This window comes from Pteronotus mesoamericanus, unplaced genomic scaffold (assembly GCF_021234165.1).
Source record: "Pteronotus mesoamericanus isolate MK-2021 breed Mesoamerican mustached bat unplaced genomic scaffold, CSHL_Meso_final contig_78, whole genome shotgun sequence".
Taxonomy (NCBI): domain Eukaryota; kingdom Metazoa; phylum Chordata; class Mammalia; order Chiroptera; family Mormoopidae; genus Pteronotus; species Pteronotus mesoamericanus.
The window spans coordinates 2068601-2088015 of record NW_026555258.1 but is presented as its reverse complement, the minus strand read 5'-3'; the positions used below and the strand labels follow the sequence as shown (position 1 = coordinate 2088015).

The 19415-nt window shown below is 67.9% G+C and overlaps 1 protein-coding gene across 1 annotated transcript in view; it reads right to left on the bottom strand.

Annotated features, from left to right (window-relative positions):
* Positions 1 to 19000, bottom strand: part of NOTCH1 (notch receptor 1) — a 40726-nt gene extending 21726 nt beyond the window's left edge. Inside the window, exons 1-4 of the mRNA XM_054584152.1 lie at positions 18940 to 19000; positions 17150 to 17231; positions 1692 to 1954; positions 899 to 1237 (exon numbers count right to left, since the gene is read on the bottom strand). Of these exons, the coding sequence (XP_054440127.1) occupies positions 899 to 1237; positions 1692 to 1954; positions 17150 to 17231; positions 18940 to 19000 (745 nt within the window). The remainder of the gene's footprint in view (positions 1 to 898; positions 1238 to 1691; positions 1955 to 17149; positions 17232 to 18939) is intronic.
* Positions 19001 to 19415: the final 415 nt, after the last annotated feature.

Genomic DNA, 19415 nt, shown 5'->3' with positions numbered 1-19415 from the left:
GTCTGCACGCAAACGCAGCGCTGCAGTAGCAGGGCCTGGGGCGCAGTGGCATGGTGTGCACTTCCTCTTCGCAGGGGCCAGGGCACCCCCCCAGGTCACCCCTGGGTCAGCCGGGCTGTGCTCCCCAGCACCCACACTCCACCCACTCCCCCCTCATTCCTGCCCCCTCGCTGGGGTCCCACCTCCCCGCCGTGACGTGCAACCGGCAGACCAAGAGGTTTCTAACCTCCTCACCGTTATTATTTTTAGATTATCAGCAACAAGACTTAGTCAAACAAAAACTAAGACAGAAAGACCAGTACGAACAACCAGTACGGGGGGCAGCCGGGGCGACGAGTGGAGGAGGGGCTGTGCTGCTGTCGCCCCCGCCCCCCAGGGGAGCCAAGCAGGGACCAGAGGAAGGGAAGGGCCATCCCTGGGGGAAGTGACGATGCCAGCCAGGCGGCCCCACCCTCAGGAAGCAGGGGAAGCCCCGGGGATGCACAAAGGAGGTGCTCCCTGCAGCAGTAAGAGTTCCGCAGCTTGCACGTGGGCTCCCAGGAGGCCCGATGAGGGGGCTCACATGTGGCTTGTGTCTGCTGCCCCAGGAGGCTCGGGGCTCGGCCTCACTGCGGGGCCCCGGCACAGGGGGGTGTGGGGGGCCGTGGCCCAGCTGTCCAGTCACAGCAGGCCCCGCCCCAGTCAGAAATGGGCAGTCGGGGGACGGGGGGCGGGGTGGGCGCCGGACCCTGCGCAGCCCTCCTAACGACACTCCTTATTCCAGACTTGCCCCCGTGCCCTGCCCAGGGCCGCCTTCTAATTTGCGGTCGGGGCACACAGCCCGTCCCACCCGGCCCAGCCCCCTCCACAGGGGCACCCCATCCCCGCAGGCCCGCCCCCTGAGGCCGGCCCGCAGTACCTGGCAGGCAGGCGCACTCGTGGGTGGTGTCGCCCGTGGGGCGGCAGGTGCCCCCGTTCTGGCAGGGGGAGGGGCTGCAGGGCACGTAGGGCAGCTCGCAGTGGGGGCCGGTGTGGGTGGCGCGGCACACGCAGCGGTAGGAGCCGACCTCGTTGAAGCAGGTGCCGCCGTTGCGGCAGGGCCCGGGGCTCTGGCCACACTCGTTCACGTCCTGCCGGCAGGTAGGGCCGTGGAAGCCGGGCGGGCAGCCGCAGATGTACGTGGCCTCGAAGGGCAGGCACCGGCCGCCGTTGGCGCAGGGGTTGGAGGCGCAGGGGTCGGCTTGCTGGCACATCTTCCCTGGGGGGCGAGGCCACAGGAGGGTCGCACTGACCATCCCGCTCCCTGTCGCTGGGCCCCCCACCCCCACCCCCTGCTCTCCTCTTTCACCCTCAGGCCCCCGCTGCACTGCACAGCCGTCTTTCTGCAGACCAGGGACTTCCCAGAGGCTGAGTCACTGTCTCAGGACACACGCAGGTGCCGGGAGGCGGCCGCCAGACCTGACAGGGCCTGCCCGCCTCCAGTGGAGGGGCCCTGTGCTGCGGGGCGGCGGACGGCAGGGACCCCGAGCAGGGTGGCCGAGACCGGCAACTCCAGGGCCGGAGTGGGGCTCCAGGGTGCAGGCTCGGGATCGCAGCTTCCGGCGGCCCAAGGGGAGCCGGGCACCGGGCAGCGTGTCGTACAGCCGGGGCAGGCCGGGGCAAATCCGCGCCTCGGGAGGAGTCCCTGGGGCCCCTGCCCACCAGCCCCTCACCTGACCAGCCCGGGGGGCAGAGGCACTTGTAGTCCGTGAGCGTCAGCAGGTCGCAGGTGCCGCCGTTGCGGCAGGGGTTGGCGAGGCAGGGGTTGTCTCGGGGCGTCAGGCAGAGGGGTCCGGAGAAGCCCAGGCGGCAACTGCAGACGTAGTCCACCGCGCCACCCCGGTCCACCGCGTGGCACGTCCCGCCGTTCTTGCAGGGGGCGCTGAGGCAGGGGCTGTGCGCCTGGCATCGCTGGCCTGCGAAGGCCTGGCTGCAGCTGCGGCAGACACAGCAGAAGGGTCAGTCAGCCGGCTGCCCTGCCCTCAGTGCCATGTCTGTCGGGGCCACGGCCGTGCCTGCGCACAGGGGTGGGGGGCGGGGGGCGGCGGGGCGGGGGGCGGGCGGGCCGCCCCCCGGGGCCACGGATGTGTTCTGGGACCAGGGTGTTGACTGCCCAATGTCATGAATAGACCAAATGCCACTGAACTATAGACACTCCAAAGTGGTGAATTTTATATTAAGTGACTTTCACCTCCACCAAAAAAATAAAAAATAAATAATCATCATCATCATCATCATCATCTGTTAATTGGTGGAATGGGCCAGAGACCAAAACACTCGGCAGGACCCAGCCCAGACTTCCACACCCACGTGGGCGGCTGTGGCTGTGCCCCAGCAAGCCACCAAGAAGGCCAGCCACCGCAGACCGGCCACCGCCACCGTCCGAGAGTGGGAGGTGGGGAAGGAGCGTTCGGTAAAACCCTGCCTCCTTCCCCTCTGGTTTTCCCATGGTGATGATGCCGCACATGGGTAATAAAAAAGAGCTCATGTGTTCTTCTGTCAGCATCTGCACAACAGCAGACGTGGTGCAGAACCGTCCCTGTCAAGGGCTGTCCCCGATGGGGACCACGCGGGGCCCCGGCTGGCACCGCGCCGCCACCTGCGCCCAGCACCAGATCCAGCTTACTCCTTTCAGGACCATGTCGTCACGGATATCCAGACAACATCTGCCGGGGCCAGGCCACGCGGTTCACAACGGGAGAAACAGAGACGCTAAAACGAGGGCGTCCTTCCTGAGCTCGCGGGGCCGGGGGGCGGAGGGCGGCTGCACACGCAGGTCTGTGCCCCTCCACCCTGAACACTGGGCAGAACCTCAGGGGCAGGTGAGCTGCAGGGCAGGGGTTCTGCCTCCCTTCCCCAACGCAGGACCCTCCTTGGCCACCTGTTGGCCCAGCCTCTAGAGCTTGGGCCGTAAACTGCCGGCTGGGGTCACCTCATGGCCTCGCTCTCGCGGGAAAGCGCACGGAGGCTCTGGGACCAGCCAGGCGTCACTCTTCCCAGAGGCAAAGCCTCTGAGGCAGAACGTGCCCGCCCGCGGCGGCCTGGGAAGGCAGCGCCCCTGCTGCACCCACAGCGCTGGGCGCCGGCTGGGCGGGGCCTCGCACAGGACGAAGAGTCGGGCGGGGGGCCTGGGCGTCCCCCGGATGAACGGGGGGCTCGGCTCTCCTGGGCATGGAGCCGTCCGCCTTCCAGAGTCCACGCGGGAGGAGCTGCCGCCAGCACCTGAGGCTGTGGCTGCGTAAATGCCAGCTGTCCACTCTTCACTCCCTGCCCTGCTACTCCCCCAGCCCCCACGAGCAGGGTGGCCCCGGAAGCGGCCCGACCCTCAAGGGGCGACAGGGGTGGTCTGGCGGGGCCGGGGTCTGGGCATTTCTCAGCAACGGGGCCGTCCCCGTCCCCGTCCCCCTGTCCCCGCGGCCTGGGAGGCATCTGTCTCTCTCTGGAGGCTTTTTTATCTGTGGCTGCAGCTTGGGCTTGGGCAGGGCGGACGCAAAATGGCTACTTGGGCCCACCATCTGTTGCCAGAAGCCGTAAGTCCCAAACCAATTGGCTTAAAGAAAACAAGCTGCCCCCCAGGAGGCCCGGGGAGTGGACGTAGGCCTGGGCCACGGCTCCCACCCCGGTGGCCTGAGGAGGGGGCGCCTCCTGCCGGACACTGCCCAGGGCCCGGGGTGCTCAGGCCCCAGTGCTGGGGCTCTCGCCCGGCCACGCGCCCAGGTCTGGGGAGGGCGGCTCGGCGCCCCCCCGCACGTGGGTCCAGTTACAGGCCGCCTGGTCCTGGCCTGAGCTCACTGGGAACTGGACGGAGCGGCGGGGGGGCAGCGGCAGCACCTCCCCCACCCGCTCAATGCCCTCCATTGTCAGGCAGGAGCTGGCTACCGCTGCCGCCGGAGAAAAGGCTCCTTTTCTTTCCCAGCGGCGGACGGGGCGGGCGGGCGGGCGGTGGGTGCCGGACAGAGGGCGCTGCTCATCAAAGCAGTGAGAGGTTGCCCCTGCCCTACTTTTTGTGGGCTAGGCCTCCCTCAGTGGTCCCGGGGGACCCGTCACGACAGCCGTCCGCCACTCAGCACCCTAACATGTCGGGATGTTGGGTGTCCCCAAATGGACCCGAAAGCCTTGCCCAGACATACACTCTGAGCCCACCAGCCCCAGGGCAGCGCTGCCGTGAATGCGCCCCCCTCCCCCTCACGGCTGTCTAGCCACCAAGTCCTGAATGGGGACCCAGCGTGGAGGGCTGTGGGAGAATCCGCCGGACCGGGCGTATCACAGCCAGCCAGGCTGTCTTAGGCTGGGCCAGCGAGAGGGAAAACACGCCCAATCAATCAGGCGTCGGCCGCACGGACAAAGGGCGGCCGGGGAGCAGGTGCGTCTGTGGCAGGGGACGCAGGCGGCAGCTGCTCCCAGCCGGGCGTGGTGGGCCGCCGGCCTTGGCGGGCGGGGCGGGCGGGCTCCTCCTTGGGGGAACAGCAGCTGAGAGGACCCATTGTCCTGCCACGGCCGCCCAGGCCTGGCGGACACGCCGTGAAGGCATGCTGCCCGCCCCGGCTGGCTCCTGGGCTGGGGCTGGGCCTGGGCCTGGGCGCAGCCTCCTTCCGCCACCAGCGGCCCAGCTACGGGACGGGCAGGGCCACGCAGGAGGAGCTGCCCCTGCAGGAGGGACAGTCGAGGCAGGTGCTTTGCGGGGGAGGGCCGGGGCAAGGGCCGGCCGGGGCGGGAGGACGCGAGGGATGCTGGGTCTGGGCCTGGGCCAGTCCCGACGGCCACTCCTGTGGGAGACCCCCGGGCGCCAGCGCCGGTGGCCTCCCGCCCAGGCCACCTCTCTCTCTGCGCCTGTTTGCAAGTCTGGCCATAGGCTGACATTCCCAGGCACGGATACCTGTCCCCTCCTCTGCCCACAGCGACCAGGCTTCCTTGAGAAGGTGGGAGTGACGGAAAGGCACCCGTTGGGACCCGGCCAGGGCCACAGCGCCCTGTCCCCGACGCCTGTCCTGGCAGGTCTATGTACATGCCTCGTGGGGACAGGGGCCCGGGGCTGGCAAGGACAGGCGAGCCCGATGCCTGCCTTGAAATTCAGGGACTTCCTAGAGCGGCCCAGGGCCTCAGTGACCCAAACCACCCCTCCTACCGACCCTGGGCCCCTCCTTCCGGGGACAGCCTGGAGAACGGCCATGTCCGCCGACTGCCCAGCTCCCGGTGCCCTGGGGCCCCTGAAGGGGGTCGCCCCAGCGCCTGCTCCTCCGCATGCCTTCTCTCCGTCCCTCACGCAGCCCTGGGACGGGTGGCCCGTCCTGGCAGGCAGCAGGTGAGTGACAGGTGGGGCTGAGGCCCGGGACGGGACTCCGGAGGGGCCAGGCTTCCGGCAGCCGCCTGCCCCCCGCGGCCCGGAGGCGCGCCAAATGGCTGCCGCGCCTGTTGTCCCACAGCCTGGCCCGCGCTTTGTTCCCGGCCTCAATGTTTCCACTGTGGAAGGCCCCCTCCCCCGTGGCGCACGCCGCACTCCATAGAAATGTGACTCCAGAGAGCGTCCGGAGACAGATGCTGCCGCGACCTTTCACCCGGGACGAATGCTAAATTGTGCTGTTTTCCTTTCTAAGCTAAGCGGCCATCTGCCACCCCCAGGGGACAGATGACAGCTCCCTCCGCCCCGAACGCGTAAAGGGGAGCCACGAAGGACTGGGCTCTGCCCTCAAGGAGTTTCCGGTCCGGCAGGGCCCGGCCCAGGGGCGAGGCGGACCCCGCTGGGGGCCATCGCAGCTGGAACCGGAGACACCAGGGCAGGCGCTTGCTTCCTGGGGGTCCCACAGGCGGGCGGGTGGCACGAGGTTCTACCAGGGGCGCTCAGGGGGGCCGCGCGCTACGCAGCACTGCGCGCCCGGGCCTCAGTTTCCCGTGGGTGCAGTGGGAGGTCCAGGGACTGCACGTGCTCAGACCCACGGTGCTTGGACTCCACCTCAACGGTGAGCAGGGGCTGAGACTCCCGATGCAGCAAGGGAGCGCCCAGTGGGCCCCGGGCCCCTCGCACACAGAGCCGGCAGCCTGCACGGGCACCTGTGGAAGGAGCCACCCAGCTGGGAATAGCCGTCCCGTCCTGGCCTCCACCTTCCTGTCCTCAACCAGCTCCGACCAACTCGGTGCCGCCGGGACCCACTGCTGGCGAGGGGCCAGGGAGCCTGGATGGCTCAGGGCGGCCCCGCCTTCCTCCCCAGTGCCCGGTCCTGCCGTAGGAGGCAAAGACCCACCAAGGCACACAGCCAGAGGCCACGGCCAGGCGCCTCCCCCGCCCCGGGAGAACAGAACTGCCCCTGGCCCGGCCAGGAAACGGGGCACCTGTGGGAGACCGGGGCCAGGACAGCGCAGGACTGAGCGGCACGGGGCCCGGGTCCCCAGACTCATGCCCCAGAAGGGGCGGAGTCAACCAGCCCACCTCTGTCTCTGGACATGGCTGTAGGGGGGTGTTCCTGGGACGGTGGCCCCAGCCCAGGGCCCCCCGTGTCCCAGCAGGCTGGGCAGGGCCTCGGGGACCTGTTGGCCTCCTTCCTCGTCCCCCCACCGCGGGTCCTTTCCCACTAGGAACAGCAGGGCAGCTCAGCTCCAGAACAAAGCCCCTGGGAGACCTGCGAGCCAGGGTGACCGGTGCCAAGCAGTGTTCCCGGCCCCTTGTCCTCGCCTCCCAACCCCGGCCCCGCCTCCGGACAGAGCACCGCAGAACACAAGGTCTCAGGTTCCTTTCAAACCCGCAGGAGCCTTTGTCCAGACACCTGCCTGAGGATGGGCCAGGACCCCAGCCAGGCCTCTGCTGTGCTCCCGGGGCCTGGGGTCTCCTCGCCCTCGCCCCTTTCTGCTTCCAGCCCCCTTCCCACCTCAACAGGCAGTCAGGGGCCCACGGTGAGGGTTCAGCACGGGTTTGGGGGCTGCTGCCTCTGGCCTCGGCAGCCAGGGCACGGCCCCGGGCTCCCGGGCCTTGGGAGGGGGGAAAGGGGCGGGCAGGCTGGGGGCCAGCCTGGTCTGATGCAGACAGACCCCAACCCAAGCATCGGTCGCCCCTCAGACCAAAATGGCAGCCGGGGACACAGTCCAGGGTAGGGGGGCTGGGGGTGAGCAGTGTGCCCGCAGGCCCCGCTTCCCGGCCCACGCAGCTGCTCACGGCGCCCTGGGCTCTCGCCTCGACCCTCTTTCCCAAGCTGCACCCCTGGGTGCTTTGAAATGCGCTGGAAAGCGGGGGGGCAGGAAAAGGGCCGTCTTCCGTCCTGGCTCCGGGGAAGCCCTTTGTGTGGGGACGGAACTGTCCCGCGGAAGTCCGCTTTCCCACTGCGGGGAAAACAATGTCCCCGGCGCTCCCTGTCCTCCGCCACCCCACCCCCACGGGGGAAGTGGGTGCCCGTCTGAAGGGGCGGGAAGGCCAGCGTGGAGGTCAAGCAGCTTCCCGGACATGGCCCAGCTGCTGCCCAGCCGCCCACAGGGTGCGGAGGGCACGGGACCAGCAGGCACAGGCCCCCTGAGGGGCCCCTGGCAGGAGGCGGCCCCGGGGCTGGGAGGGGAGGCGGGGAAAGCCTGCTGCCCCGTCACTGCGAGGAGTGTCCCGCTTGGTCCCCAAAAGACAGAGCCCCGGGCCAGGACAAGGTTGGAATGTGTGTCCCCCTGGGCTCTCCTGAGTGCCTCCTACCCCAAGCAGCCCCTAGAGACCCACGGAGACAAGCCTGTTGAGCCCCCACAGTCAGGGGAGCGGGACTCCCAGCACCGCCGGGGCCTCTGCTGCCGCGGAGGGCGGGGCTCGACGCAGGGAAGGATCGATGGGCGCTGAGGCCGGAAGTGCAGGGAGGACTTAATCCCAAACTCGATTAATTAAGTCAGCAATTGCCAGCTGAGCTCTGCGCCGAAGCCAGAGCTGATCCTGGCAACGCCTGGCTTCTGCCCACAGGGGCAGCCGCTGTCTCGGGGGCATGGGGGGAGGAGGGCTGTCCTCCCCTCGCCAAGCGGGCGGGCGCTTAGGGGCAGCCCCAGTGCGGGCCCAGCGTCCTGAGAACTCAGGGAACACAGCAGGGCCCCCCTCCCGCGGGCCCCAGGGTGAAGAGACAGAGGCCACCTCCGCCCGCGGCCGCCCTCGGATGCTGCCGGCTCTATCTCATTGGAGCCCCGTGGCGGCCCGGCACGTCCACACCAGCCTGTTTTAGATGAGAAAACCAGGCGCACGCAGGTCACGCCCACAGAGCCACCTGGGTGCGAACACCTCTCTTAGCCGTCCTGGCCCCCGATGGTGGCCAGCCTCAGGGTGTGGAGAACGGGGCTGAGGGGGCCTGGACAGTCAGAACAGGGCCGCCCCCAGAGGCCGCGGGGGGCCAGCACGCGCCCATGGGCACAGGGAGGGTGCGCGCCCCAGCGGCCCCGCTGGGCGCCGGGCCCTCTGCCTGACCACCTGATCTCCCAGACCTGCCGGGAGCCTGGGCAGACAATGCATTCTTACATCCTCACCAGCTTGGCTGAAACACAAAACCCAGGCCGGGTGGGGGGCGGGTCTCGGTGAGAGGCCTGGGAACGGCAGAGCCTCCCCGCCGGCTCCCCCGGGCCCCGGCTCCTCCGCACCCGTCCGTCCAGCAGCGGGGCCACGCCAGCGCTGGCACGCCTGTCACGCCCCTCACCCTCAGGGCCAGCGGCACCTGCTGGCACCGGGGACGAGGGGGCGGGGCCCGCGCCTGGCCGGCTGCTGGGCAGGGCCGGCCCCCCGCTGCATTCTTCCAGGGCTCCCAGGGTGCTCTCCCTGACTTTGGGCAGTGGGGACCCTGGCAGGGCCGGCCGTGGGCTGCTCCTGGGTGAGCCACAGTGCGGGGCAAAGGCTTCAGGGCGGTGCCCGAGTCACCCCATCCTGCCTGAGTCACCAGCCCCCTTTTCTCTTTTGGCCTCCTCTCCCAGTTCACAGTCCGGACTCCCCCCCGCCCCCTGCCCAGCAGGGGGCCGGGCCGCCGCGCGCCCCACCCCCACAGGGCCCGCTGCACACCTGGCTGTCCACACACGGCCTCCATCTCACCCCAGGCCCAGCACAGCCACCACGGTGCCCTGGGGGCTCAGCAAATGCTGGAGACAGAGTCCAGCTGTCTGCACCCAGGCCGGGGTGGCTCGGGTGACAGAGGGGCCGCACATCACACCCTGGCGCCCCCCCGCCCCCGACCCGGGGCCTCGGCCGAGGGCTCTCTGCGGGCTTTTCCATATAGGGAGAGTGAAAGGTCCTCGGGCTGGCCTCGACCCTGGGCCCTTGCACGACCTTGCCCAGAACCAGGGGCTGGGCTGATCTCTGCGAGAGCTTTCTAGACGAGGCTGCGGAGCGGGAAGGGGCTCCAGGAGTAAAACTCGGACGTTTCTCGGGAGAAGCGGAGAGTGAGGTTCAGGGGACCGCTCTGTCTGATCTCTTACAGCCCGTGTGAACCTACAGGCCTCTCGAAGCAAGACGCCGAGTTAAAAACAGCAGTGCAGGCCTCGCCCGGCAGGGACGCCCAGGGGCACTTCCCCTGCAGGTCGCCTCCCTCCCAGGAGGAGGGGCGGCTCAGAGAGGTGGGCGAGCCGCTGAGGTCCCACAGCCCCTGGGTGGAAGAAGGGTCGGTCCCAGGGCCTACGCCTTTGACAGCGGCACCACCTGGGCCTGGCGGGAGCAGCGTCCCGCAGGCTGGAAGCCAGGCCTACCACAAACCTGCAGCCGCCCCCTGGCTCCACCCTCCCCCGCTGCTGCCCCAGGCCAAGGGCACACACGAGATACCTGCTGAGTCCCCGTGCTGTACTGGACGCTGCGGGCTGGACACCACCAGGGTCTGAGCCCCCGCTACCGACGGACACCAGGACGACAGCTGCCCCTGGCCTCCCCTCCCCCCACGAGGCCCCCAACCCAACGGCTGAGGCCTCCTCCCTCAGTCGACCCACTGGGGCACCCCGGGAGCAGCAGCCTGGCTGACGGTGGGGGGGACCTTCAGGGTGACCCACGAGGCCCAGGGGTAGTCACGTCAGTGGGGCCCCCATGGAAGGAGGAAGAGGCAGGGGCCCCGGGGGCGGAAGTGAGGCCGAGGCCCCAGCCCACGTTCCCCACGGGGCCTGGGTTCCCACCGGCCGCGCGGCCCGAGCTCAGCATCTCTTACTGAAAAGCTTTCAGGGAAAAACACACACTCAGAACTCCGGCTTCTCCCCCGAAGCTCTCATTTCCAGTAACTGCAGTTTCCGCTCACCAGCAATTGAAACCGAGAGGAAACGTGGGAGGCAGGTCCCCAAGGCTCACGACAGTCCCTGTCCCTGCTGCTCACACGGGACAGGTCTTTCCAGAGACGGCCCACCTGCTCTCTCCAGACTCTGTCCACAGCGGCCCGGCCTGCGGTGGCCGGGGACAGTGGGCCAGGGGCGTGTCCGCCACACCAATGGGCAACGGCGCCGTCCCGGGCTCAGTGGCTCTGGGCACCTCCAGCAAAGGGTCCGCGGCCAGCGTAGCTGCCCCCCCCGGCAGGTGCCTGTGGAGCGCCCGAGCGGCACCTCAGCACCAGGACCACGGTCAGGCTTCTCCCCAGCCTCCTGCGGGTCTGGGGGCAGGTGGGGGCGCCTCCCAAGGCCCCGCCCCTGTCCTGGGCCTGCTGAGCTCGCCCACAGACAAACTTGGCGTGGGCCCGGCCTGCCCAGGGCCTGGGCGTGGACGCGGGAGGCTGGCCTTGGGAGTCCCCGGTGGGCAACAGTTTGTTCAGCAAGCGACTGTTTGCACGGCTCAAAGGGACCGCCAACGCAAGCCCCTCAGAGACACACATGACAGCCAGCCTTGTGACAAAGGCCAGGAACGATCCACTCACCACGCGGGGCCAGCACGTCACAGCCTCGAGCCTGGCACTGTGGAAGCCCTAACGGAGCCACGTGCTTGGTGGAAGTCCCATGCCCAGCCTGGGACGCGGCCTGGCCGCCCACCGGTGACGGCAGCCCCACCCCATGCCGCCTGTCCCCAAACAGCCCTGTGCAGGCAGGGCCGGGGGAGTCCAGGCTGTCCTGTGGCCGGGACCCCAGCCTGGGGATGGGCGCCCTGGGCGGAGGGTCTAAAGCGGCACAGGGGCCTGGCAGCCACGCCTGAGTGACCCTCCGGCTTGAGAACCGCAGGGCAGCTATCAGAGGCCGGGCCCCCCCTGGAGTACCCCCCACAGGCCCACGCGAAACCAGCGTCCCAGGCGCTCCTTCCAGGAAGCTCAGAGCTTCCACTGCTCAGGTCGGGGGAGGCTCCTGTCAGACCCCCAGCCGAGGGGAGCCCAAGGGCAGCAAACGGCTGCAGCTCGGGGACGGAGCGCCGCCTGGCAGGCGAGGCCTCGGGGGGGCCTCTCAGGGGTGTCCACCCAGTGGGCGCCCAATCCCAGAGGCAGCTTCGCACCAGGGAGAGGGATGTTCAACCTAATTCACCCTAAGGTCACCGCGTCCCGGTGCCTGCCTGCGAACAGGGGGGAATGAAGGAGGCGGCTTAGGGGGCTCCATTTCCCAGAATGATCTGTCCCAGGGTTAGTGGGTGCGGTGAGGTGGGGGGAAGACCCGCAGCAAGAAGGGACCACTCAGTGGTGAAACATTGGGGGGGGGGGGGGGGGGCTTCTATTCCCAGAATTCCACAGGCCTCACAGATACGCAGAGAGCAACACGCAACGCAGGACCATCTCATCCCCCGGCTCTGGGGACAGCCACACTGGCCCAGAAAGGAGCACCACTTCTTCCAGGTGGCCTTCCAGACATGCACCTCTCCACCCCCACCCCCTCTGGACTTGCGTCCAACACTGGACAAAGCCTCGGATGCTGGTGCTCACCGTGGGCGCAACCGGCCGGTCTCAGGCGGGTGTAGAGGCCCGTGCTTCGGGAGTGAGGCCCTGAGCCCTGCTACGGCGTGGGCGAGCCCGGGGTACCTGCTGAGTGAGGACGCGGAACGCGAGCGGCCGTGGCCTGAGCCCATGCACGGGACCGGTCCAGAACAAGCAGCCCGGAGGCAGACAGCGGAACAGGGCCCCCGGGCCGGGGGACGGGGAGTGGCTGCCCACTGGGTGTGGGGTCTGCCCGGGGCAAGGAGCAGTTCCGGAGCTAGGTAACGGGGATGACTGCCCAACCCCACTGACGTATTGAACGCCACGGCGCTGCACGCTTTAAGGGGCTAAACCGGCACAATTTATACATGTAATTCCCTACCAAGATCCCCGCGTGTCTGTCCATCCCCCCGAACCTAGTTGTCAGTTCCTGCGTGTCCTCGAGAACAGGGCGGCGGTTGGGGTGTGTGTGAGGCCTTGAGGAGGGGCCAGGAGAAGGCCACTTCGGGAAAGGTGCGTCCTCTGCTGGCCCGCCCCCTCCCAAGCGCCCGTCAGTCATGGCCGGCTCCCCGGCAGGTGTGTCCCGCCAGCGGGCCAGGTGGGGAGGACGCGGGAGCTGCCTGCAGGCCCCGGACTGGCGGCGCCTTCTTGCCACGTGGCCCGGCCTGACTCCTTGGCACCTCGGCCCCCGACCGCGCTGCTGCCCGCTGCCACCGCTCGGGGCATCTGTGGGCTCACCCCAGGGCCCTGCTGGGGTGCAGCTAGGAGGTTTGGGGTGACGGAACCCAACCCCCTCACATTCAAAGGGGGAAACTGAGGCCCAGAGAGGAGACGTGTGTCTGAGGGGAGCACAGCAAACCGGAGCCCAGCTGGCGTCACATCTTCCAGACCCTCCAAGGCAGGGCACGGGCTGTGGCCCACGTGGCCCCCCAGAGACAGCTCAGCCCCAGCACCCCTGGGAACTGTGAGAACCACACAGGTCCTGAGTGAGCCACAGTCAGGATGCCGGGAGTCAGCCGCTCGCGCAAACCACCGGGAGGCGCTGGGAAGTGCTGGGAAGTGCTGGGCACACCCGCACAGGCCGGAGAAAGCTGCCACGGCCGGCCTCGGGCCCCACCCCACGCCTGGCCTCCGTCTTTCCCACCTGTAAACTGGGCATAGAAAAGGGCAGAGCCAGCCCCACCCCGGAGGGGGCGGGAGCCCGCCGGATCGCACGGCTGCCCCGGCTCGGGCCGCACAGCTCTCTGTGTGCGGGTTATCACGTTCCATCTTTAAGGAAAGCAGCCTAGGCGCCCAGTCACCGCTGCAAAGCCACACCCTTTCACTCCCTGCAGGTGAGACTCAAAACAGGAAAAGTGTCCTTTCACCCCAGAGGGCGCGACCCCTCGGCCCGGCCTGGCACTGCCCAGGGGGCCCCGTCGGCCGCCCGCCAGCCACTCCCTGGGGTCCCAGTGCCCAGACCCAGCTCCTCTGCCCTGTGGAGCTGTTTCTTGGTCCACTCGTTTGCCCTGCCTCCACCCTCTTCCTGCTAAGAGCAGTTTTCTTTCTCTTTCTAAAAAATATTATCATGATCTTTTCAATGGAAAAAATGTTGGCTGCTGCGGAGAGGCGGGGCCTGGACCGGGAAGGTGTCTTTCTTTAACGAAAGCTTGTTCCTTGACGTCTCCCCGCAGTGGAAGCCAGTGAGACTTTCTGGTTGACGTGGGGCCTTGACATGTGTTTTTCTAACCTGCGTCCGCCCTTGAAGCCCGGGCTCGGCGTCAACAGAGGAAGCCCTACAGCGGCAGCCGGAGGCTGAGGATGAGTGCGAACCTGTTCCTCCCCCTGCCTCACCCAAGGTTTGCAAGTGACTCAATGGAAACTGCTGGACGAGGTGACAGAGACACAGAACGTCTGTCCCTCGAAGCCATGTGGCTGGCCCAGTCACTTTCCGCCCAAGCCACTTCCTGCCTGAACCTCCTAGCCTCCTCTCTTAAAGGGAAGTCGCGGCCTCAGCCGTGCCCCCTCGAGGAGCGGCCGGGGAGGGAGGGCCTGGCAGGTGGCAGTGGTTAGGAACGCAGGCGAGAGAGGGGCAGGCCGAGTGCAGTCTGCGCCGTGTGGCCGCGGGGCACGCACGCACAGGCTCCTCTGTACCTGCTCCCTTTCCCGTGCCCCTTCCACGCGGTGTTGCCGGGTCGCTGGGAGCCGCCCTGCCCGTGGGGCTCACCTCCACCCGACGGTCACACGCCTACGCGCTCGCCTCCCCTGCCCCGACACGGGAGAGTCAACTCCACGCAGGCAGAGGCGGCCCGTCCTGAGCCCGCCCCGCCAACGCCTACAGCTGGGCCCTGCACACAGCAGGTGCCCGAACGCGTCTGCGGAAGGAGGCGCGGAGCCATCGTTGGGGACCAAACCCGCAGGCTGGACAAGGCCCCCGCCGGGCCAGGCCGCGACCACCAGGCAGCACCTCTTGGGTTCTCTAATTAAACTCGTTAGCCAACCAAGCATTTGAAAATGAGGATCCTGAAACCGGCGCCATCGGCTCAAAAGGAGAAGGCAGGAGAAGCCGGCCCCACCCTGGAGCCTGCTGCAGGCTGCCCTCACGGACCACTGAGGGACTCCTCGTGCACGACGCCCACGGTACAGACGGAGGACCTGAGTTCAGGTGGCCCGCTGACCCAAGGCCACAGAGCTGGGGCCGCGGAGCCAGGCATCCAATACAGGAGGGTCTAGAGCTAAAGCCCACCACCAAGCCGCCCGCTAGACTTCCCTCCAGGGCTCTGGGCGAGACGGTCAGCGAAGCTGTGACTTTCTCACAGGCGTGGGGAGCATCTTGGTCCTCCTGGGACCGGGCAGGCCCACAAGCCTTTTGGACCAAGAAAGCACGTTCACCCCGATGATGACAGTCCCTACAGGTCGCCTCCCGTCCCCAACCGGAAGAGGGGGAGCCCACTTCAGGAGCCCCCCTCAGCACCGAGGGGCTGGCGAAGAGGCTGGAAACGCGGAGAAGGCTGCAATGACCGCCCCCCCCAGGCCTGCCCAGGGGCCACCGCCCACAGCAGCTGCACATCTGGCTCCACACACGGGGACACACGGGGACGTGCAGAGAGTCCTTCCTCCGGGCCACTGGGACATCCTGGGAAGACGCTTGCACCTTTTTTTCCGATGCTGAGCCCCGCGGCCACCTGACCAGCGGCTTCTGGGGAAGTTTCCTTGTCTTTGAGGCGGAAACAGATGACTCAGCAGGTACTGGCGTGCCTGGCACGGTGACACCGCTATTTCCCACGCCCTGTCCATGAGGAAGCCGGCAAACCGGCCCAGTCAAAGACTCTACAGAGGGTCTCAGGTTGGCAGGCTCCAGAGGCTGGCGCCCTGGCACCTTCGAGGAAAGAGAGCGGTGTGCCCCGCAGCCAGACTAGACGGGCATCTCCCACACTAGCAGCCGCCAGGGCCTCGGGGCAGCCGTGCGGGCTGGGGATGCGCAGGAAGGCATATGCCCCGGGGGAGGAGGGCGCCAGGGCCCTGGCCCCCCCGCCACAGCCATAACACCCACAGACTGCCCCGTGAGCCGGAATCTGTGCCTCGCCGCACCTGGACCCCGCGGGGGCCCAGCCCTGCACGGGCCCCTCGCCCCCAACACGGTGCCGCCCAGAGGCGGGGGCACTGAGGACGCCGCTTCCGTCCATCTTCCAAGTGGGTCTGCGGGGTGTGCACAATGGGGTCTCTGTGGGCTGAGCTCGGCGGAGTGCCAGGCCGCACGGAGGCAGGCCTCCCTCGGCGGGGGCGGGGCACACGCCAGGCCCCCGGGCAGAGACAAGGCTGGCACCCTGATCGGCGGCCTGGCTTGGCCTGGCAGGGCTCCCAAGGAGCCCAGGCCCAGGGGTGGGAGGGCATGTCGCATGATCGCTGTGTCCCACCCTGAGGCCGGCGCAGCTTCGTCCCAAGGGTCACCTCAGCGTCCCCGGGGCCAGAGTGTCCCTACTCCATGGTGGCACTGGTAAGACACTGCCGCCACTTTCCCCGCACGGCACCCCTCCCGCCTTCCCCAAACCCTCTGCAGAAGCCCAGACTCTCACCCCCACCCCCACAGGATTGGGCGGGCGGAGCTGTGCATTCTGGGAAGCCACGCATAATTAATCATACAGCATTAATCCGCCTCCCCCAACAATAGCCAGTGCACGTCCACGGAGTCCCAGCTGTCGGTCTCTGAATGAAGGGAAACAAGATTTAGGGCATCAAGCGTCGGTGAGGCTTCTGCAGGAGGAAAAGGCCCCAAAAAAGCCAAAAAAAAAAAAAGCCAAAAAAAAAAAAAAAAAGCAGTGTGCATTCATTAGCATCTGACAAAGACACAATCGGCTTTGTCCATTAAACTGCTCACAGGCCGCTTAATTGGCTTCAGTGTGGGCAGGGTGGGAGCTGGGAGGGGGGCTGCCGGCCCACTAGCTGGGGGTTGTCAAGGGAATGGGCCCTCGGCACTTGGAATGAGGGCGCGCCGGCTGCGGGTCTAGGGAGCCGCTTCTTCCTCTGCAGTCTCCAGGGGGAGGCGGGGGCCTCCCCGCGGCCAGCAAGCACCTCCTCATTATTCCCATCAGGGACGAATTCAAGTTGAAGGGCATCGGTCCGCCGCAGAAGAAAAACTTGCCCAGAGCAGATCCGGGCTCCAGCCGCTCCCCCACCCCCACGTGCCCATTTCACAGCTGAGAACTCAAGGCCGTTTGGGAGCCAGGCCAAGCTGCGCATGACAGGGCCCAGGACCGCCACCAAACTTCCAGCAGGGGAGGCCGCCCCAGCCTCCCAACCAGAGGGCACGGGCACTGCCGACAGGCCTGGCTCCCACTTCCCTCCCTGCCTCCCTGGAGGCCAGAGGAGCTGGCTGGGCAGCAGGGGCCGAGGAGGCTTCGGAAGAGCAGCGCTCTGCTGCGAGGCGCAGCCTGCCTGGAGGAGAGAGGCCCCCCCCCGCCCCGCCGCCCCGAAGAGGTACTCCAGGGCCGGCAGGGCAGCGGGGGCTGGACCTCTCAATAGAAGATCCAGAGCCTGCCTGGCAGGTCGGTCGACTCTCAGGGACTTCGGGAAGGAACCGGGAGCCCGGAATTCCCACTTCGGGCGCCGGGAGCCCCATGGGCCCCCGGGGGAGTACGCCGACCTCCGGAGCCCAGACCGGCTCCACACGCAGCATAATTGCGGGTGATTAAGTAATTGCCAGACTCTCTCCAATAAAAGTAGCACGTGACCACGCCCAGCCTTCTGGGCCATCTCCAGAAGACAATGGGCTAGTGTTCTGTCCCTGCCGGCCCCACAGCAGAGGCAGGGGCTCTGCCCGACAAAGCAACAGGTCCCGCGGGGCGGCGCCCAGAGGCAGTACTCACACACAGGCCTCCGTGCCGTTGGCGGACACCTCACACGTCCCGCCATTCACGCAGCTCTCGCTGGGCTGGGAGCACCGCAGGCCTGGGGAGGGGCGAGAAGAGAGGTCAGCCTCTGAGGCTCGGAGCCCCGCTGAGGTGGGGCCGGGCATCACCCACCCCTCGCCTCGGAGCCTCTGCTGGATAATGGGGTTGCTGTGGGCAGGGGGCCCCAGGAAGCCCTTGCATTAACCCCAAGGGGCTTCAAGGTTCTGCCCAGAATGTTGAAACAGGGGTCGGGGAGAACAGGTCGGCTACGTGGCAGGTGCGCCCGTTATGCCTAAAGTGGGTCAGGGTGGCCTTAAATGCCCCCTGGATTGCGGTGGGGAAAAGCTGAGACGACCCTGGTCCGCTCTTGTCAACAGGGCACCCCACCGTTTCCACTGGGGAGTCTGGCCGGGCTGGGGGTCCTCTCCAGCCACCAGGATTGTCTTGCTGTTCAAACATGTTCTGCGAGGGGGCGGCGCTGGAGGGTGGCTGCCCTGGGCTCCGCGATCGTGGGAAAATGCGACAGCTGCAAGGCCAGCCGCCCCGCCCGCCAACAAAGCGCCCGCCGGCCGAGGAATCAGAGCAGCCCATTGTCGTACCAGGGCCGCCTCCTGGGGCACTTGGACTGCACCCTGGGGACCTGGCCCCGCCCCGGAGGACACCCAATACCTGCTCCCTCGGGCGTCTTCGGGGCTGCGCACCCCCCCCCCACACACACACCCCGGGGTGGAGGATTGGAGATGCCCCATTTGGAAGGAATTTGACCCTATTCCCTAGAAAAGATCAACTAATCAAGCCCGTCTCACCAGGGCTGTGTAAGTTAAGCCCCTCATGGAAGCTGGGACAGGGCATGACATGGAACCCCACCTTGTGAAGTGAGGAGCTCTGCCCTCCAACTTTTGGGGGCATTAAATTAGTCACTAGATCCCTCACTGATCCCCTCCAACTGAAGGGGAGGGAGGAATTAGCGCCCCCGCCCCGCTGCGGCAAGGTCTCCAAACTTGAACTCTGCAAAGTGAAAGTCCCCCCGGTCGCAGCTGAGTCTTCCACACCAGCCCCTTCCCCCAAACTGTCTGTGAGCCAGTATAGGGGGCAGCGACCCGGCATGGGGAGAGGACTCTGGCGGGAGAGGCGGCCAGGAGCCCGGGGACCCGTGGGTCCTGGGTCCGCGCCCCTTTCTCCGGCTTTGCGCGAACTCTAACGGGGTAGGTAGACCGGGCCCGTCTCGCGCCCTGCTGCCCACCCCGCCTCGCATTCGGCCGGGCAGCGCGGCTCGGTAAAAGCGAACGCGGCGCCCCGGACCCCACACTCCGCACCCCAACATCCGCCCTTGGAGAGGGCTAAGAAAAAAGATAAATGGCCCCCAAAGCAACAGGAAACCAAAACCTACTCAATTCAAATCGAAAAGTGGGTAGGCAGTTCGCCCGCCCTGGCGGCGAGCCTCACGCACAGCCAGTGAAGGGCGCGAGCCCAAAGCAGGGCCTCTGGGGGCTCCCAGCGCCCCACATCGGGCTTCAAACCCGGACTCCGGGAGCTCGCGGCACGAGTCCACCCCGAATGGGCATACGGCGCGGGAGAGGATCAGTCTTTCTCCCCTAGCCCCAGACTCCGGTTGTTCCCTCCACCCCACCCCCGCCCCGAAGCGCCTGGACCCTTTCCTCCCTCCCCGGCCGCCCGCTCCCAGCACCCGGGGCGCGCGCGTAGGGCGCCGCCAAAGTTTCCGAAGGGCGCGGAAAGTTGCAGGCTCGCGGTGGGCGGGCGCCTACCTCGTGCGCCGAGCGCGGGCAGCAGCGCCAGGCAGAGGAGAGGCGCCAGGAGCGGCGGCATGCCTGCCCGCGGGCTGCCCGCTGCGCCCGGTGGCGGCCTCCTGAGCCGGGCCGGCGGGGTTCGGGCACACACTGGCGCGCCGGGAGATCCCACGGGCGGCGGCGGCCCGCTATTGCCCTTCCCTTGGCTGGCGGGCGGCGCTGGGCTTTCGCGGCTACCCGCCCCGGTTCCGCGCGCCGGCTTGTCCCTTCGCTGCGCCGCGCCCGCGCCCGCACCCCGCGCCCCTGCGCTCCCTCCCGCGGCCGAGGCACTAGTGAGGTGCAGTGCCGCCGTGCGCTCCGCCCCCGTCCCGCCGGCCCCGCCCCTCTGGGTCCCGCCCCCACAGATCCCTCCGATCCCTCCGCACCCTCGGCCCCCTCGCTGGCCGCGCCCCTCCGCGCGCCCCGACCACCCTTGCACCTCCTCGGGCTGGAGA